Consider the following 21,710-nt stretch of genomic DNA (forward strand, 5'->3'; position numbering starts at 1 on the left):
ATCAAAAAAAAAAAAATCCTTCTAGATATTGGCTTAGGCAAAGACTTCATCACCAAGAACCCAAAAGCAAATGCAACAAAAACAAAGATAAATAGACGGAACTTAAACTGAAAAGCTTCTGTACAGCAAAAGAAACAATCAGCAGAGTAAACAGACAGCCAACTGAGTGGGAGAAAATCTTCAGAATCTATACATCTGACAAAGGACTAATATACAGAATCTACAAGAAACTCAAAGAAATCAGCAAGAAAAAAAACAATCCCATTAAAACCTGGGCTAAGGACATAGATAGAGAATGCTCAAATTAAGATATACAAATGACCAACAAACATATGAAAAAATGCTCAACATCACTAATGATCAGGGAAATGAAAATCAAAACCAAATGTGATACCACCTTACTCATGCAAGAATGGCCATAATCAAAAAATAAAAAATAATAGATGTTGGCATGGATGTGGTGAAAAACGAACACCTTTACACTGCTGATGGGAATGTAAACTAGTACAACCACTATGGAAAACCTTGTGGAGATTCTTTAAAGAACTAAAAGTAGGTCTACCATTTGATCCAGCAATCCCACTCCTGGGTATCTACCCAGAGGAAAAGAAGTCATTGTATGAAAAAGACACTTGCACGTGCATGTTTATAGCAGCACAATTCACAACTGCAAAAATATGAAACCAGCCTAAATGCCATCAATCAACAAGTGGATAAAGAAAATTTGGTATATATACACCATGGAATACTACTCAGCCATAAAAAGGGATGAAATAATGGCATTCACAGCAACTTAGATGGAATGGTAGACCATTATTCTAAGTGAAGTAATGCAGGAATGGAAAACCAAACATCATATGTTCTCACTTGTAAGTGGGAGCTAAGCTATGAGGACACAAAGGCATAAGAATGATACAGTGGACTTTGGGGACGCCAGGGAGAGTATTAGGGGAGTGAGGAATAAAAAACTACACATTGAGTACAATGCACACTGCTCGGGTGATCGATACAACAAAATCTTAGAAATCACCACAAAAAAACTTATCCATGTAATTAAATACCACCTACTCCTCAAAAACGATTGAAATGAAAAATAATAATAATTGTTAAAAGAAGATAACAACTAAGCTAAGGGTTGATTTTTTTGAAAAGATAAACAATATCAACAAGCCCCTAGCTAGATTACCTTTTTAAAAAGAGAAGACTCAAATAAATAAAATCAGACATGAAAGAGGAAACATTACAACTGAAGCAATAAAATGAAAAGATTTTAAGGAATTATTATGAACGATTATATGCCAAAAAACAAGCAACAAAAGCAATAATAGACAAATGAGACTGCATCAAATTAAAAAGCTTCTGCATAGCAAAACAATCAACAAAGTGAACAGGCAACCCCTGGCATGGGAGAAAGTATTTGTAAATTATATCTTATAAAGAATTAATATCTAAAATTTCTAAGGAAATCATCCAATGCAATAGCAAAAAAACAAAAATAACCTGATAAAAAATGGTCAAACGACTTGAAATGACATTTCTTCAAAAAAGACACATGTATATGGCCAGCAAATATACAAAAAGGTGCTCACCTTCACTAATCATTAGGGAAATGCAAATTAAAGCTACAATAAGATATCACCTCACACAAGTTAAAATGGCTATTAAAAAAAAAAAAAAAGGATGAGTGTATGCAAGGATGTGGACAAAAAGAAACCCTTGTACACTGTTGATGGGAATGTTAATTGGTGCAGCCACTATGGAAAACAGTATGGAGGATCCTCAAAAGTAGAAAACAGAACTACCATATGATCCAGGATTCTAGGTATATATCCAAAAGAGTTGCAATCAGGGTCTCGAAGAGGCATCAGCATTCCCATGTTTTTGCAGCATTATTCACTGTGGTAAAGACATGGAAACAACCTAAATGTCCAATGAGAGATGAGTGATAAATAAAAGGTGTATATACATAGAATGGAATATTATTCAGCCCTTAAAAAGGAATAAATCCTTCCATTTGCTAAAATGTGGATTCAGCTGAAATGACATTATTCTAAGTGAAATAAACCAGACTACATGATCCCATATCAAGAATATAAAATAGCCAAAGACATAGAAGCAGAGAGTAGAACGGTGGTTACCTGGGGCTGGGAAGGGACTCAAGGAGGTGTTGATAAAAGGGTACATTTCAATTATACAAGGTAAGTCCTTGAGATCTACTATACAGCATAAAAGCCATAATTAACAATATTCTAGTGTATACTTAAAACTTAAGCGAGTAGATCTTATGTTAAATGTTTGTATCACCAAAAAAACGGAGAGAGAAAGGTTTTACAGGTGATGGTTATGTTTATGACACTGTTTATGGTGATGGTTTCAATGGACTTATACTCACCTGCAAACTCATCAACATGTGTACGTTATGTATACCTTTTTGTATATAAATCATACTTCAATTTTAAAAAAATGAATTAGGCCAGGCACAGTGGCTCACACTTGTAATCCCAGCACTTTGGGAGGCCAAGGCGGGTGGATCACTTGAGGCCAGGAGTTCAAGACCAGCCTGGCCAACATGGTGAAACCCTGTCTCTACTAAAAATACAAAAATTAGCCAGGTGTGGTGGTGTGGACCTGTAATCCCAGCTACTCAGGAGGCTGAGGCAGAGAATCGCTTGAACCTGGGAGGCGAAGTTTGCAGTGAGGCGAGGTCACTTGTCGTCCAGCCTGGGTGACACGTGCAAGACTCTGTATTAAAAAAAAAAAAAAAAAAAAAAAAATTTGACATGAAATGAAATCTAGAAGAAACCACTGAAAGAGTTGACTGTGGCTTCCTCTTGGAGCAGAACAGGGCATGAAGAGGAAACTAAAGGGCAGTTGGTGGGGCAAGGAGTTTCTACTTTTTTAATATAAAATTTTAGAACTTTTGATGGTTTCATTCTGATAAACATTGAAATAAACTTTAAAAAGGAACACTGCAACACAACTGGGAAAAAAACTTGACACCACCAGCCCTCCCTTGCACAAGTGAGTGTGTAATACTGCGGTGTCATCTAATGTCTGTGTTGCCATACACTGGGAGCTCTGTCGCAAGGGCAGGGATCACATCTTCTTTACAGACTTTTGTATTCACAGATCTGACACCTTCTAGGCACCAATACATATTTGTTGACTGAAAAAAATGTGTAAGAAACATTTCACAGTGGTAGAAGCAGCACCCAGAGGACAAATGTGACAAACGATACAGAGATAGTTTTACTGTAGTTTGACATCAGGCACTGGCACACAGCAGGAGTTCAGAAAGATGTAGAATTTTGCTCTTTATTAAAAAAGATTGGTGATGCTGCATCCGGGGTTGGTGGGTTCTTGGTCTCGCTGACTTCAAGAATGAAACCGTGGACCCTTGCGGTGAGTGTTACAGTTCTTAAAGATGGTGTGTCCAGAGTTTGTTCCTTCAGATGTTCAGATGTGTCCAGAGTTTCTTCATTCTGGCGGGTTCCTGGTCTTGCTGATTTCAGGAGTAAACCCGCAGACCTTAGCAGTCAGTGTTACAGCTCATAAACATAGTGCAGACCCAAAGCGTGAACAGCAGCAAGATTTATTGCAAAGAGGGAAACCCCAAAGCTTCCACTGTGCAGAAGAGTACCTGAGTGGGTTGGGGCAGGTGGCTCCAGCAGCCTGCTTTTATTCCCTTATCTGGCCCCACCCACATCCTGCTGATTGGTCCATTATTTTACAGAGAGGTAATTCGTCCATTTTATAGATAGTTGATTGGTCCATTTTACAGAGAGCTGATTGGTCCGTTTTGACAGAGTGCTGATTGGTGAGTTTACAATCCTTTAGCTAGACACAGAGTGCTGATTGGTGCGTTTACAATCCTTTAGCTAGAAAGTTCTCCAAGTCCCCACTAGATTAGCTAGCCACAGAGCACTGATTGGTGCATTTACAAACCTTGAGCTAGACACAAAGTGCTGATTGGTGCATTTACAAACCTTTAGCTACACATAAAAGTTCTCTAAGTCCCCACCCCAGTTAACTAGACACAGAGTGCTGATTGGTGCATATACAATCCTCCAGCTAGACATAAAATTTCTCCAAATTCCTACCCTACTCAGGAGCCCAGCTGGCTTCACCTAGTGGATCCTAGGCAGGGCCTGCAAGGGGAGTTGCCCACCATTTCCGGGCAGCGCGCCTGGCACCCCTCAGCCCTTGGGTGGTGGATGGGCCCCGCCGCTGTGGAGCGGCCTGGGGTGGTCTGGGAGGCCGGGGAGGCTCCGGCCAGGCGGGAGCGGGGGCGGTGGGGGGCCTCGGGCATGGCGGGCTGCAGGTCCGGAGCCCTGTCTGGCGGGGAGGCGGCTGGAGCCCTGCGAGGTTTTGGGCCCCTGCAATGCTGGGGGACCTGGCACACCCTCTGCAGCTGCTGGCCTGGGTGCTAAGGCCCTCACTGCCCTGGCCAGCTGGGCCGGCGGGCAGCTCCGAGTGCGGGGCCCGCCAAGCGCGTGCCCACCTGGAACTCGCGCTGGCCCGCAAGTGCACAGGCAGCCCTGGTTCCCGCCCACGCCTCTCCCTCCACACCTCCCTGCAAGCAGAGGGAGCCAGGCTCTGGCCTCCGCCCGCCCGGAGAGAGGCTCCCGCAGGGCAGCGGTGGGCTGAAGGGCTCCTCAAGCGCCACCAGAGTGGACACCCAGGCCAAGGAGCCACTGAGGGTGAGCGAGGGCTGCTAGCGCATTGTCACCTCTCAATGAGAGAGAGAGAGGTTGGTAGTCCAAGGAGGGAGCGAGATCAAGGAAGACATTATCATGGCTGGGATATCAGAACATTTTTTGCAGTACTAAAAATAAGCATCTAGTGGAAGGAGGGACTTAAACGATGCCAGAGAGAGACGCTAAAGATAATTTCTGCAAAATGTGGAAAGTTATGATTTTTCTGTTGTGGAATTTCAGATGTTCTTCCTCCTCCCCTTCCAGAGCTAGCAGTTCTGCCATATTTTGATGATTGCTTGGGCAGTCACAGTGCCTTGCTAACCACATTCCCCACCTCCCTTCTGAAAAAACACATGTTCCCTACAATGTTCAATGTGTCTACTTAATGTTTGGCATCTATGTGCCTTGAGTAGCTCCAAATGATTCCAGTTAATCAAAACAGGTCATGAATGTTATTAAGGGGAATTCAAATTGAATTCTCTCCAGGGAAACATCACCATAAAACCAGGTAGACTTTAGAAAGTGGGACTGCATGGAAGCACATCACTTAAAATCACTGCCAACGTGTGCCAGGAGATGTGTTGGAGGAAAATGTTCTGAAGTGGATTATTGGCCTCCTTTATGGATTAATCACTCTGATATTTGTGATTTAGAATCAGGAAGAAAGCACATTACCTCATTACAGGAATTCGTTCTGGGAGGCATTCACAATTTGCCTCTTTCCCCAGGGATGGGCGGAGGGACTTGTAACCTTGAAAACATTCTTGCATGTAAGAAGTACAGAAAAATATTATATATTTCTGCATAAGGAGAAGCAGTGGAAAGTTTTTGTTTGTTTGTTCTATTTGCTTTTTTTTTTTAATCTAACAGAAGTTGACTATGCCAAAAACTACATTATCTGATGACCACATCTCTAGGGTAGGCAGTATGGTTTATAGCACTTTACCAAAAGGGAAGCTGAGGCTCAGTGGATAGTATCCAAGGTGAACTAACAAATTTGTGGATGAGCTCAGAGTTGATCCCAAATATAGATGACATAACTGCATAGGCAGGACCAGTTAAATTTGTGACGCCCAGTGCAAAATAAAAATGTGGAGCCTCTTGTTCAAAAATGATGTAAGACTTTCAAGATGGTGACAGCAGATCCTTAAAACAAGTGTGATCCCCTTCTGAGCACAACACCCTGTGTAACTGCACAGGATACAAATGCATAAGCCTGCCCCATATGTGGATGCCTCCCAGATTCTGTACATTTGGGCTAGCTCCACTGAAAAGAATTGGGACAGCTTTGATGAATATTAAACTATGATTATGCCTTAAAATATTGTCTTGAAAAATACTGTTAAACCCTCTGAATGTCAAAAATGGACTTCTACAATGATACTTGTAACTGAGTTAGAGATTATTTCAATATCATTTCGGATTGGCTCCTTCTATTTGATATTTACCTGTGAATGGATGCATTAATTTTTTGGCTTTACCATACACTTCACTGAGGAGACCATTTTGAGCTCTGTTTCCATCTAAGCTGATGTCCTTTGTCCTATTTCTGAGACCTACAGGCTGTTCATCAGGAATCTCAGCAGACCCCCACACACACTGTGAGCCCCTCACAGCCATGCAATCCCCACTGCTGCTCACCCCACCTGACACAGAGTGAAGACTCAAGAAACATTCATTGAATAAATGAATGAGTGCATGAACTCTAGGAAACTGCAGCAGAATTTCAGATTTTTTTAAATGGAGCAAGAAGCAGTCTCCATGCAATCAATATTCAGGCAATGGTCCAAGGGACCTATAGAATGGTTCTAAAATTAGACCATTAGCTCTCAAGAGAGGGCCAGGTCTAAAATCAGCATTTGAGCCAAAAGTCAAACCTGTCCTTGAAAAGTCCTTCAGGAGCTTCAGGTTGGAGGTACCATGAGAGGCTCACAGAAACCTACCGGGTGAGAAGCTGATGCACATCCCATATCTTATCTCACCCTGGGGCACATGCTCATTGCCTGCCAAGCTGTGCAGTAAATTCCGGTAGGTTAAATGCACATGTGATGTAACTGTTTCTTAAGAGGTAAGTCAGTGCCTTCTCTGAAGGAAGTGTTTATTACTTTATGTCTGCAGCGTTTCTTCCCCCTCCTCAGGGGAAGTTGTAAAATTCTGAGCTCTGCGTTTTATAAGACACTTAGTCTTGCGTTAAAACTTCACCCACAGTGATTTATCTTGCATCTTGCAACATTTCTGTATCTCACACATTTTCTATAATGAGCATGAATTACTTTTATAGTCAGTGGGAAAAAGAAAAACTTTACAGGGAGATTTTATACTTAGATCATTTTTTGGTTCTGAGCAAAACATTAAAAGAAAAGCTTTCCAGAGCCCTGTCCCCATCCGTCACCATCTAGCCTTCAGAGCAGTACAGGAGCCTGGCATCCAGGCTGAACACTAAACTGCTGAAGTGTGTATCTCAGATTCTCCACTTAATCTCTCTAGGCCTCAGTGTCCTCATCTGTAAAATGGTAGTAATACAATACCTTCTCCAAAGAGCTGCTCATATAACCTTTAGCACATGTCCATTCAGTGTGGTTAGCTAATTAGCTTTTATTGCCATATGAGTCTGTGTCTTCGGTGCTAATAGCCTAGATCTCAAACAACCTAATTCCTTATCTAAATGTGAATAATAGAGAAAGTTTTTAAATCCTCTTTAAAATAATCTCAAAAATAGAAAGGTGGCATAGCTAGAAGAGAAAGGGATGACATATCGACCTCACTGCGCTCCTCAAGGGCTCCAGTGACCACCCCAACTCATGACAGAATAGGATGAAATTTGGCCATGTAGCAAAAAGAGGTATGAGCTTGACAATGTCATTTTTTAAACTGACTATATATCATTTATACTCAGTCAACATCCAAAGTAGATTTGAATGTTGTACATACCACTTGGAATCTGAAAATGTTTTCCCTTCCACTTTATTGGTGGAAAGGCACTTTTCTAATAATTCTCAATGAAGACCCTGTGCTAATAGATGCTGTCTATCTTTGAACCACTTGTCCCTTGGCTTTACAACATCACACTTTTCTATTTTGCTTCCCTGTGACTAGCCCATCTTTCTTGATGTCCTTTTTAGGCTCATCCTCCTTGACCTTATCACTTAAATCTTAACCTTTTCCAAGGACCTCTCATGGGCCCACTTCCTTCAGACCCTCTACTCTTCCTGAGTCTCAGTCTGTCCTGATAGTTTCAACCATGATCTTTTTTTATTTTGCCAATGAACTTGATACCTGTATTGCCAAATAAGTCCTTTCTTCAAAGTCCAAATCCATAGAACTGACTGCCTTCAAAACATCTCCCCTTGGATATTTTGCAGGTACCTCAAACTCAACATGTCCAGACTGAACTCATCATCCCTTCAAACAGTCTCCCTTATAGCATTCCCTCTCTCAGGAAATGGCAACTGTTTCCACCCTACTAATCAAGTCAGGAATCTGTGATTAATCCTTAACTCATCTCGGTTCCCTCACTGCCTAAATCTAATCAATCACCATGTTATCTTAATTCTATTTGTTAAATCAGTGCCTGTCAAATTTCTTTTACTGTAAACTAAAACACACATAACTGAAATAGAAGTTTCACAAAATAATTCTTATCATCATTATATGCAAGGCCGTGTAATATTTTCTCTTCTGTTGACATCTGTTACTGTTTTAAAATGCTGGTAACCAGTGAGTTACTGACAAATGTTTAACAACCAGTTAGCTCTTCTGGAGGCAAGGGAGGGAATACCTAATGTGTAGCATTTGCCCATATCCTTGGTGTGAATACTCCCACCATGGTTGAATTCAAGCTACCAACCAACCAGCTTGCAAACCACCTAAAGATTTAACAACCAGTTCTCATGACAATCTCCAGCATGCCACACTCATGACTCAACAGTTTGAGAGGCACTGATCTAAGTGTTCTTAAATCTTTTGGCTAATTTTCATTGCCAGTGCTGTTGTTCCTCTCCTAGCCACTATCATTTCTGATACGATTGGTTCAGTTCAATCTGAGCTATTTCAGATTTATTTCATATCTTCAAAGACTTTCTATTTGCACACTAGGATGGAGTCTACAATTCTTACCATGGATTAAAAATCAACCCATGTTTTGGCACCTGCCTGATCCTTCTGCCCTCTCTTCCTTAATCACAACAAAAGTGTTCTCTTCTTCTTGTTCTCGGTTCTTTAGACATGCCCTTTTTTTGGCTAGAAAGTTCTTCCCTCCTATCTTTACTCAATGAATTCTTATCCTTTCTATCACAGTTTAAATGCTACTTTATTCATTCATTCATTCTTCTAGTGTGTGACAGGCATTCTGATAAGTGCTGAGGATCCGAGGAGAGGTAAAAATAAACACAATGCCTCACCCCACAGAACTTACACTGTAGAGGGGGAGAAACATATTATTTAAATAAAGATATTCAAATTTAAGCCCTAGTTCTATAAGAACTTATAAAAATCTGTCCTAATCTGATAGATCAGGGGAGACTTTACCTGAGTAGGTGATAATTGATCAATTGTACCAGTCGAGCTAATATAGACAGGATACGTATAACCTAATTAGCCTAAGGGGTGGCTAACTAACAGTACAGGCAGAAAGAAGGATATATGAAAACCCACATTGCAGGAGGGAACATGACAAGATCCAGGAACCAAATGAAAGCCAGTGTGACAGGAATGCAAAGAGGAACAGGAGCAAGATATGAGATGGGGCCAAAGAGACAGATAGAAGCCACTCTATGAAGAGCACTCTAGACTTTGTTGAAACTTTGGGTCTCTAACAAAAAACCAGTGGGAGGCCTTTGACATGTTGAAAGCAGGGATATGGTGTGTTCATAATTCTGGTTTGGAAAGATCACTCTGGCAGCAGTGAGAATGACATGGAAGGGGGAAAAAATAGATGTAGAGACAAATTAGGAACTATCACAGTCCTCCAAACAGAAATGCTTCTAACACAAATTAAGATGCTGGTGATGCACGTGGGAAAAAATCAACATATTAGAGAGATGTAAGGGGTAACCTTGATAAGACAAGATAATGGATTGGACAATTACTCACGCTCTTCCTTTCCAACTTGGGCCTGGCAGAATGGCTCTCACAAAGAAGGGTGGTGAGACAAAAAGGGCCATTCTGCCATCAAGAAGGTGGTGACCTCATTGATGATACACCATCAACATTCACAAGCACGTCCATGGAGTGGGCTTCAAGAAGTCTGCCCCTCGGGCACTCAAAGAGATCTGGAAATTTGCCACGAAGGAGATGGGAACTCCAGATGTGTGCATTGATACCAGGCCCAACAAAACTGTCTGGGCCAAAGGAATAAGGAATGTCCCATACTGTGTCCATGTGTGGTTGTCTAGAAAATGTTCTGAGGATGAAGATTCACCAGATAAGTTCTATACTTCCATTACCTATGTACCTGTTACCACTTTCAAAAATCTACAGACAGTCAATGTGGATGAGAACTAACTGCTGATTGTCAAATACATCAAATAAAGTTATAAAATTGTAAAATAATATAATAATAATAATGGATTAACTAAATGCTATGAAAGAGAGGGAAGTATCAAGGATGACTTGCAATGTTTGAGTTACAAAACTGAATGAATGATAGTACTGTCTGCTTAAGATGAGCAAAATGAGATGTCTTAAGAACAGTTTGATAAACTGCCTAGAATAGAGGAGAGATCTGGGTTAGAATATCAGTATGTAAAATACCTGTGTATAGATAGTGAACATGATGCCATAGCCGTGAATGAACTCACCAACTGAGAATGCATAAGAGAAAACAGTCTGGAAACCAAGATTTAAGCAAATCCAAAAATTAGTGGTAGGGTAGTGAAGGGTGCACTGACAAAGGGAAGAGGAACAGTCACGTGGTAGGGGGAAAACCAGGAGAAGCTGATGTCGAAGATCAGTATCTTTTGGTCGAATAGCAAGAAGAGACACCAGACTGCTGTGGGTGAAAGTGAGTACAATGTACAAATAGGGCGTCAGTGAATCTGGACCACTATTGGAGAAGTTTGCCTTTGAAGAGGAGAGACCTGAGTAGTACTTGTGAAATATTTGGGAACTTTTGGTTGTGCTTTAATGAGAGGCATTTGAACACATTCATCAGCTATGAAAAACACCAATTTGAAAGAAAGTTAAATACACAAGAGAAAGAAAGACTAAAGGCGGGTGCAGCACACCAACATGGCACAAGTATACATACGTAACAAACCTGCATGTTATGCACATGTACCCTAGAACTTAAAGTATAATAATAATAATAATAAATAAATAAATAAATAAGAAAGACTAAAGGCAAGTGGGAGGTTTAAAAAAAAGTTGGGGACTAATCCCTGTGTACCCATGGCACCCCTACACTTACCCTTTCTTAATTCTGACTACACTTGTAATTCTTAATTATCTGTATTTCTCATTACATTGTACTCCATGAGGACAGGAATTAGCTCTGCCTCATTTACTTTTTTTCATTGATGCATTATAGGTGTACACAGTTTCAAGGTACATGTGTAATTTAACTCATTCATGTAACCCGTTTACTTTGTATCATTTGTGAATAGCAAAGCACTGAGATAGGAGGAATGAATAAATGTTATTTTTTTAATGGTACATTAAAATGAATGAAATTGGAGATACATTTAATAAAATAGACAGTCAAAAAATCTTGTTATACTAATATGTGCATATATATGCATGCACACATATCATGGTTATTGACATCTTAGGCTAAAATTAAAATTGGTACCATGACCATAAGCATACATTATTTGAGCACTAAGACAAGAAGACCTTAGAAGGAGAGAAATTAAAAGTCAGCCAAGAACTAGGAACTCTCCAGATAGATGGGCAAGGCCATGAGTCATCTTTGTGTAGAGAATTGAGCCCTGATAAAAATCAAGGAAACAAATGGTGAAACAACAACTTGTTAAGACAAGTGGATGCATCATTCACACTGATCCAGGTGAAACCCCAAATAACAGGATTTCTTTATCTGAGATTGTTTGATGACCTACCAAGTTAAGAAAACCAAGCCAAACAAGAAACACTCAATTCCATTTTGGAGACAATATTGAATGCCTCATTTAGGGAAGCAAGTCAATGCAGCAAAAAAGAAATCAGATGTGCACTTCTTTCCTAGCTTTGCCAGTTTTATGATAAGTTCCTTAGTCTGATCTCAGTTTCTTTACCTGTTTAAAGAGAATAATCATACCTAATAGGGTGGTTGTATAAAGTAAAGGAGATTACATATCATGTTTATGAGCACCACACTCAGAATAGCTGTCTGCTTCTCTGCCTTGTAGGTTGCAAACCTGAGAATTTCACATTGCATTGGCAGTTCTGACATAGTCTCATTTATACCCCATAAGCTCCGATTCATACAATAGTACAATGAGAATGCCATGCTATATCTAGAATTGCTGAGAAGACTAGATGACATAGTGTGCTGAAGGAGCTTTGTGAAATACAAAGAACTACTTAAACGAGTAGTCAGCAGATGACAGCCCATGTGCCAAATCCAGCCCACCACCTGGATTTTTGTTTGTTTGTTTTATGACTCAAAAGCTAAGAATGGTTCTTACATTTTTAAATAGTTGAAAAAATCAAAAGATGAATATTTCATGATGTGAAAATACATCAAATTCAAATTTCAGTGTCTATAAATAAAGTTTTATTGGAACACATCCACACTCACTTGTTTACATATTGTCTATGGCTGCTTTTGCACTACAATGGCAGAGTTGAGTAGTTGTGATTGAGACCATATGGGAATATTTACTATCTGGTTCCTTACAGAAAAGGTTTCCCTACTCCTGACTTAAATTAAATATAGTGACAAAAAGCATAAAGATTTTATGGATTTTTTTGAGATTAAAAAAATTTGTAAGTTATTGGCGAAGTGTCTGCACTATAGTAATGGCTCAATAAACGGATGTTGCTGTTTATATTCCTTAATTAGGTTATTAATTCAACAAATAGTTATTGAGTGCATACTCTGCCAGATACTGCTCCAAGAACCACAGAATACAGCAATGAACATAATTGGACAAAATTCCTTTGCTCATTGAACAGATAATAAACAGACAAATAAAAATAAGTAGAGTATATTATATGGCTGGGAGAAAAAATAAAGGGAGCGAGAACAGACATTTTGAGGGTAGAAGTTGCAATTTTTAGATGCAGTGGCCAGGGGAGACATCACTGGAAAGATGACATTTGAATGAAAACCTGAAGGACACAAGGGAGTCCAGGGAGGTGCTGTGGGGGTGGTGAGGAGTATTGTTCCAGGCAGGGGAAAAATACAAAAGCTCGGAGACAGAGAGAGCTTAGAGTGTTGGAGGAACACCAAGGAGTCAATGGGCTGGAGTGGCAGGGAACGATGGGGAGAATAACAGGAGATTAAATCAGAAGAGTGCTGGGTAGGTCTTTGAAGAACCATCTAGGGACTCTGGCTTTTACTCTGAGTAGGAGAGGAAGCAAGTTTTGAGCAGAACAGTGGCATGGCCTGACTCACATTTAATCCAGATCCATCAGGCTGCTCCAGCGCAAACACCCTGTAGCACAGACTGATTAAAATTTTATAAGTTGATTTGCAACATCAACTACAGCTAAATGGTATTAAATTGGGGGAATATTGCATATTCTCTCCATGGAAATTAATAAACCACTTGATGGGTACGCAGCACCTTCCTTACATTATTTAAGACAATGTCAGAATGATGAAACTGCTTCTAATTTATAGACAAAGAATATGACTTCTCAGAATCCCACAGGGTAGTTCTAACCATTTAATTTCTGCTGATTCTCACGACTGCTTCAGCTTTTCTAACAGAATCTTTGGACTAATATGGCCTCTTTTTTTGATGCAAATATTTTCATTTGGACAGTGATTCAGGCTGACCTGGACAGACCTAGAGAATGCCTCTTTGCTGTAAGATTGTTCCTCAAGCTTTCTTTCATTACTGCTTCCATCTACCAAGGAACCTTTGTAGACATATTTTTTTTCCTAATTTCTACCACAGGAACATTTTTTATTGTGCTAAAATATACATAATATAATATTTATCATTTTAGCTATTTGCAAGTATACTATTTAATGTCCTTAAATGTATTTACAACATTGTGTAACCATCACCAGTATCTATACCCAAAATTTTCTCATCATCCCCTGCATAAACTCTGTTCCCATTAAACAATAACTCCCTATTCCCCACTCCCCCGAGCCCCTGGTAACTGATGGATACTATGCTTTCTGTCTCCATGAAATTGCCTATTCTAGGTACCTCATGTAAGTGGAATCACATACAATATGTGACCTGTGTCTGGCTTATTTTGCTTAGCATAATGTTTTCAAGGTCCATCCATGTTGTAGCATGTATCAACATTTTACTCCTCTTTATGGCTGAGTAATATTCCATTGCATGGATATGCCACATTTGATTATTTGTTCACCTATTTCTATGTTCTATTTCTAAAAACATAGATGTGTTTCTCTATGCATATATGTACATCTGTGTGTGTATATATATGTGTGTGTGTGTGTGTATCTGTGCTTTCTACATAAATAGTGTAAAATTGTTACCACCAACCCCAGAATGAATTTTCACCTGCAAGAGAAGGGAGGGTATCACCCTCATTGATAATGCAGGTTCTCAGGTATAGATTCCCAGGTTTCCTGCCAAAAATGAGGTACATGTGTAGGTAATGTTTATTATTATTATTATTTTTGAGACCAAGTCTCACTTTGTCACCTAGGCTGGAGTGTAGTGGCGTGATCTCAGCTCACTGCAACCTCTGCCTCGCAGGGTCAAGTGATGCTTGTGCCTCAGCCTCCCGAGTAGCTGGGATTACAGGCACGCACCACCATGCCCGGCTAATTTTTGTATTTTTAGTAGAGACAGGATTTCGCCACATTGGCCAGGCTGGTCTTCAACTCCTGACCTCAGGTGATCCACCCTCCTCAGCCTCCTAAAGTGCTGAGATTACAGGCATGAGCCACTGCGCCCTGCCAGTAATGTTTATGTGTAGATAAGCTACTTAGAGTGAAGCCATGGATAAGGAAAATGACCTCAGAACACATGAGTATGAAAAATCATCTTTATTCCCAATGCAATCGAGTTATCTGTATTTTATTTAGTCTTCATAATTGCCAACAGTTTATAAAGGAATGAACTCAAGAATGTTTGGAAAACAGCTATAAGCAGTCACGTCAGGATCCAAGCTAATGGAGCCGATATTCTAACTAAACTTTTGAAAGCGGTGGCAATTCATGATGTTACTATTCCCACTGAGTCAAAAATATTTCTGGAACACAAAGAGAATGATTAAGTAAGTAAAATAGGAAAAAAATGAAATCAGTGTCACATCTGAAGATCAGAGGAGTGGGAAGCTGGTACCTGCTAGGGTATGCATGGTTGTGCCACCATATGGCATGAGTGTTGGTGTCTAGTTGGAAGGCCATATGGCAAGGTATCTGGCACACACTCACCTAGGTCTTATTCTCTTGTGGTTGCCCAATGCCATATTGTCTCTTTCTGTAAAGAAGAGATTTAAAAGATTGTTGAACAGTGTTAATAAAGTCAACAACTTCAAATGCCCTTCAAATGTCATCAAAGACAAGGAGAGACTGAGGAACTGCCAGAGTATGAGACTGAGATGTGAAGACTGAAGACCACATGGGGTCCTGGATTGGATCCTGGAACAGAGAAAGGACGTTCACAGGAACACTGGGAAATTCTGAATAAAGCCTATCATTTAGTACTGTCATATCAATGTTAATTTTTTAATTTTGGTTAATTGTCTCAGGATTATACAAGATGTTAGCATGAGGGGAAGGTAAGTGTGTTGTGCTTCTTCTGTGAGTCTATAATTACTTAAGAATAAAAAGTAAAATAAAACAACAACCAAATTTCCAGTAGTTGCTGAGTATCAGAAGCGAACTTGAGACTGGCAAATGCTGAAGCATGATGAGAGTGAGGGAGTATATATTTGCATCACAGCAGCTTTGATGCCTGCCATAAGAGTGACTCCTGTCCTTGTCTCCTTTCCGATTCCTTTGCAGGGTGTGCTGGGTGCATCATGTAACTGGCATGTGGGTGTACCCTTTCCTGGAACACATTGGCCCAGGAGCCAGAATCATCTTCTTTGGGTCTACAACCATCTTAATGAACTTCCTGTACCTGCTGGGAGAAGTTCTGAACAACTATATCTGGGATACACAGAGAAGTAAGTATTGTCTGAGGGAACATAAAACAAGAGAATTACTGCCGACAAGAGTCTATGCAGAGACTGAGGGAAAATTCCACTGTAGCCTCTTCTTTTAGCTTTCACACAGGATCTCCTGTAAAGAGCTCCATTTTTATAACTACAATATGAATTTAAGAGCTTCTGACAGTTACCCGAAAGGTTTACTAGTCACTTGGTCTTATTAGCTAGTAAAACATCCAAATCTAAAGAGGAAAGAGGCATGTCTATAAAATTTTATAGGGAAAAATGTAGTGTTAACAAAAAACACATATTAGGGAAATTTGTCCGCATTAACAACACAATACTGCCTTAGTTAGCTAAAGGGACCCCAAATTAAATAGATACATTATTAAATGTAACCAGTCTCCTTTAAAGTCACCCAGATCTCCACTTTCTATGTGGGTGCAGTCACCTGGGAAAGGTCTCACTGCCATTCTGCTAGAGCTCTATCTAAGCAGTGAGGGATGCTCCAGCCACCTTAACTCACCAGTGGCTGTCATATGGAAGGTCTGAAAGTGGCAAAGAGCTACAAGCAGTAAAAGATAATATTTCGTGGCTGCAAAAACTCTTTTAATCTGTGATTTGATTTCTCATTTGTTTCCATTTATGGCAGAGCCTCTATCTTGGCAAGGCACGTAATCTTATCCAAGCTGTGCAAAACCTGTCCAAAGTGTATGTAAAACAACATAAAAATTGAAAGGTGGAAAAAGCGCCAGCATAGACATGTAGTGATTGAGTCCTGCATGAAAATACATCCAAAGGCAAGATGGTTTGGAGATTTTAGGAAGCCCTGGCTCTTTCCTCTGACACAATCACAGCATTCTAGACATCCGCAGTAAATGGACTCTGTGACACAGACATTGAGAACCCTGCTTTGTGCCAGACACCCCGCCAGGAGCTCAATCGAATCAGACAAATAAAGCACAGTGAGTGCATGGTTACTGTGTGTGGTTACTGAATCGGACTTTTGTGTGTGTGGATCCTCTAAGATTGTACGTGTCAGGGTATTAGCCAATGTTAAATGGTCCAGGGGAATTTGAGGGTTTCTTTTCTCAGCAGCTTTTGATTTTAATCAATGTTCTATTAGAAAAAGTATCAACATTTTTAATTCTGTTCAGGCCACAGCTTGGGAACCGGTAACTAATCTTTTAATAATGTTCCACCTGTTCAATGGAAATAGTGATCTTTCTCCATTAATATACAGAAGTATTTAGTTACTTGACAAAAATATTTTGAGAGCAAAGTATAAACCTTTCTCAGCTTCTTGGGAGAAGGCTAATTTAAACTTAAATGAATGTGTCCAATATATGTTTTTCAGGAAGTATTTAAGTACCTGTTTACACTTGAATTGATTGATTTGACAGTCATTTGGCCACAGTTCTGCTACTTCTATGAGAGGATGACCTGAAAACCAGTAGAGAGAAATATCCACTCTACATTAATAGAATACTGCTTTTTAGCAGTTTTGAATGAAGAGTTAAAAATGAATAATGAAATTAAGGTTTTTTTTAATGATTTGTTTGATTTATGCCATTCTCTTAAGTAACATAAGATTAACTAACTTTTTAAAAATTCATTTTAGATATGAAAATTAACTTTATGTACCTAGGACCATCTAGTTAGTTCCACAGAGACAGATGTTTTGTGCCAAGTAAGTATCATCCTCATTTACAATAGGGGTCACAAACTGATGGCCTCCCCCAACTTCTACCTAACAAGTTCTGTTAGGCGTACATGGTGGAATTTTTGGTTTTGAATCAGTATTTTAAAATTGGACGATTTCGGCTGGGCGCTGTGGCTCACGCCTGTAATCCCGGCACTTTGGGAGACGGAGGCAGGTGGATCATGAGATCAAGAGATCAAGACCATCCTGGCCAACATGGTGAAATCCCGTCTCTACTAAAAATACAAAAATTAGCCAGGCATGGTGGCGTGTGCCTGTAGTCCCAGCTACTCGGTGAGGCAGGAGAATTGCTTGAACCCAGGTGGCAGAGGTTGCAGTGAGCTGAGATCGCACCACTGCACCCCAGCCTGGCAACAGAGCAAGACTCCATCTCAAAAAAAAAAAAAAAAAAAATTGGGAGATTTGACATAAAGGCCAGATTTTTACCTTCTTAGCAAATATTTTAAGATCTAGAAACACAGAGACCACTGTTCTCTTCTGGTGACAATGGTTTAGAATAGAGTATCAGTTATCCATTGGCTGGGCACGGTGACTCACACCTGCAATCCCAGAACTTTGGGAGGCTAAGGTGGGCGGATCACTTGAGGCCAGAAGTTCAAGACCAGTCTGGCCAACCTTGTGAAACTCCATCTCTACTAAAACTACAAAAATGAGACAGCATTCACACCTGTAATCTCAGCTACTTGGGAGGCTAAGGCACGAGAACCGCTTCAACCTGGAGGCAGAGGTTGCAGTGCGCCGAGATCATGCCACCACACTCCATCCTCCTGAGCCACAGAGTGAAACTATGTCTCAAAAACAAAAGAAAAGAAAAAAGAATTGAGTATCAGTTATCTGCTTTAGATGAGTAACTTTCCCTCGTTCTCACCTGGCCACTTTACTCAGTCACATTAGCTGCTGGTTCTGTTAGCTGTTCAGTCGAAAACTACTCACCAAAAGAAGCGTGTTAGGATGAATTGAGGACATGGGAGTACAGTACTACAATCCTGATTATTTCACATCAGTTACCATACAATCCCCCAAAAAGAAGAAAGATTGCATTGGAGCCACCCTCCTTTTTCTATAATGGTTTTTAATAGCTCAACTCCGTCTACTTGGGTAGCTTATGTTCGCTACAACTTCAAGATAAAATTCACATTATTGCAGAATCTTACAGCTGAGAGATTGGAAATCATCGAAACCGACCCTTTCCTTTCACCAAAGGTAACTGAGGCCCCAAAATCTTAAGTGACCCTCCAGAATAGGTGATGGCAGAGCCAGTGGCTTCTAACTGGTGTTCAGTCCAGTCTCCAAGTTTCCCCTTTGTATAAGGATATCAGTTGTATTCAATTAGGGCCCACCCTGATGACCTCATTTGTAAATACCCTGTCTCCAAGTAAAGTAATATTCTGAGATCCTGGGGGTTAGGATTTCAACGTATGAATTTGGGAGCGGGGGACACAGTTCAGTTCATAATACTTCACTCCCCCCCACCAGAATACATGCCCTTCACCCCCATGAAAATATGCCATCCCAACAACCCCAAACGTCTTTCAAACATCAACTCTCAAGTCCAAAATCTCATCTTAAATATCATAAAATTGGGTATGCATGAGACTCAGGGTATGAGTCATCCTGAAGCAAAATTGTTCTCTAGCTGTGTGTGAACCTGGGAAACCAGACAAAAAGTTATCTGCTTCCAAAACAGAATGGTGGGACAGGCATAGAATATACATTCCCATTCTGTAAGGGAGAAGTTACAGGGGAAAAATAAAGAATCATGGTTCCCAAGCAAGTCTGAAGCTAGCGGGGGAAATTCCATTCCATTTTAAGGCTTGAAAATAATCCTCTTTGGCTAGATGCTCTGTCCTCAGGGCTCACAGGGGAGGGGATACATAGCCCTGCCTTCCAGGCGCAGGGTCACAGGAGCCCCACCCCCACAGCCCTGGGCAATAGTTCCACCCTCTACAACCAAGGAGGAACCAGTCGCTGAACCATCTTTGAAGCCATTGGTCCTTCATTTCATCCTGTCTCTGTCCCTTTCAGTCCACGCTGTCAATGTTTCTGCTGGTATAAAATTCTCAAAAACCGTGTTGGCCTCCCATGCAAGTCATGGGGGTCCAAGCAGTCAGACAAGAGGGCACTCCGTGGATCTTTTTCACATAACCACCTCTCTATTTTTGGCATCTGCTGTGGAGGTTGATTGGATCTGTGAGTCACGTACCTAATTTCATTAGCACATGGCTGTCCAGCCACACCCTTGGCATTCTCTCCCAATCTGAGGTACTGAGGGTTAAGTACTTCAGTGTAGCAGTTTGGGGAAGGGCGGTTCGGACACAATTCACAGGTGAAATATTTCTGTACTTAAGCTAAGATTTTATCCCAATTTTGGTATATCTGACCAGTCTTATTAAAGCTACATTTTGTAAGACCAGAAATGAGTCTTTTCAAAACCAAAAGTTTGGTGTGAGGACAGAGAAAGTAGGCTAGCCGGGAGACAGGAGAGGTCTATGTGTGCAGAAACCTGCACCTCTTCGCCTCCCGCTGCCCGTGCAGGTCATTTCCGCCCAGGCCCACCCAGGCCTAGCAATGTCCCAGCACTGCCCCCTGGTGGAGCCCTCCCCACGGGCTGCAGGAAGGGCATGTGACTTGACTCCCTCAGCGCCCTGCAATCTTGTCTCCTCTGGTCCCAAAAGTGTATCCTGCCTCTGCTTTGTGATAGATTTCTTCCTGCCTTTTGCATGGAAATTTTATCTCTGGTTCTTGCAGACATTATTTACAGCTGTCTAATTTTTTCTCTCTACCTCACAGCTGCCAAACTAAAGTAGGTGGGAAGCCATTTTCCCTCTCTAGGTCAGTGAATAACCCCCGTTCTCCACCCGCGCTTTTGAAGATTCCAGCACTGCTGCCAAGTCAACCCATCTGCAGCAAACGCTTTGGAAAAAACAGACTTTAAAAAGAGAAGCAAATTGCTCTTAGCCCCTGATAGCCTCTCCACAGGAGAGGGAATAGGGACAGAGCTGAGGTTCAAGACACATGTGCTGTTTAAGCTGAATCTGTGCTATTTTCTTTTTTCCGTGGTTACCCAACAACGAAGGCGTGTTGTACCTTCTTGCCTTCAACCCTGTTCCTCCTCCCGTCAGATGTCCTTACTCCTCAACTTTAAGTTTTCCTTCATAGGATTTCTGAGAAGGACTTTGGAAAAAGTGCTCCAGATCTCTGCCAGTTCCTTAGCCATGAAAATCAAACATAAAAGACCATCTGGGGACATTCGTTCAGAGCACGTTACCCACATTCCACCACCACTATTCTGACAGCACAAAACATATACCAGGAGCTGGGGGTTATGTGGTGGGGAAGTCCTTCCTATTGTAAGCCCTAGCATTATGACCCTCTGGGGTTAAATTTCATAATTTTCATATTGTGGAGTCCCATATTTTGTTCTACTGCTTTCCACTAGTCCAGGCTTCTGAAGTCTTCTCTGTGTTCACTGCTTATTAATTTTATTCAACAAAGATTAATTGAGCTCCTGCAATGAGACACACACCCTATGTTAGGTGCTGGGGATATAATCAGGAACAAAACAGGGAAGGGCCCTACCCTCAGAAAGCTTGCAATTTATGAAAGAATACTAACAAAACCTGCAAAGCGGTATTTTAAGTTATTTTGTTTCATTTTTGCTATTGAAACAAAGAAACTGAGAATTTGGTAAGATTCAAAAAATGTTTAGGTACAAGAAAAAGAAAAAAGCAAGAAGCACTTGCCAGATTTAACTGTAATTCCTAAAAATGATGAACATTTTCATCTTCAGGAACATGAAACATCATTGACTATTCTCTACAGACGATAGGCAAAGGGTCTTACTGGTCCAGTACATACAAGTCCTTCAGGAAGAAAAACATGATTCTACCAGGATTGGGTTGAATAGAGAGAGAACTGCAGTTTAAGATTCATGAGTATGGAAATAAACAGTTCTTCTGTCTAATAAACTCTCTAGGACCTTTAAAAAAAAAATGGCTTTTTAAAATCCAAAGTCCTTGCCTTGGGAAGGGACAGGACTAAAG

At 40.7% G+C, this 21,710-nt stretch overlaps 1 protein-coding gene across 3 annotated transcripts in view; it reads left to right on the top strand.

Annotated features, from left to right (window-relative positions):
• The window catches only part of LOC105465752 (androgen induced 1), a 275,445-nt gene that overhangs the window by 252,662 nt on the left and 1,073 nt on the right, over positions 1–21,710 (top strand). For all 3 annotated transcript variants that reach the window (XM_071096533.1, XM_071096532.1, XM_011714327.2), the window contains one exon: positions 15,799–15,962. In XM_071096533.1, coding sequence (XP_070952634.1) covers positions 15,799–15,962 — 164 coding nt within the window. The remainder of the gene's footprint in view (positions 1–15,798; positions 15,963–21,710) is intronic.

This window comes from Macaca nemestrina, chromosome 5, assembly GCF_043159975.1.
Source record: "Macaca nemestrina isolate mMacNem1 chromosome 5, mMacNem.hap1, whole genome shotgun sequence".
NCBI lineage: Eukaryota > Metazoa > Chordata > Mammalia > Primates > Cercopithecidae > Macaca > Macaca nemestrina.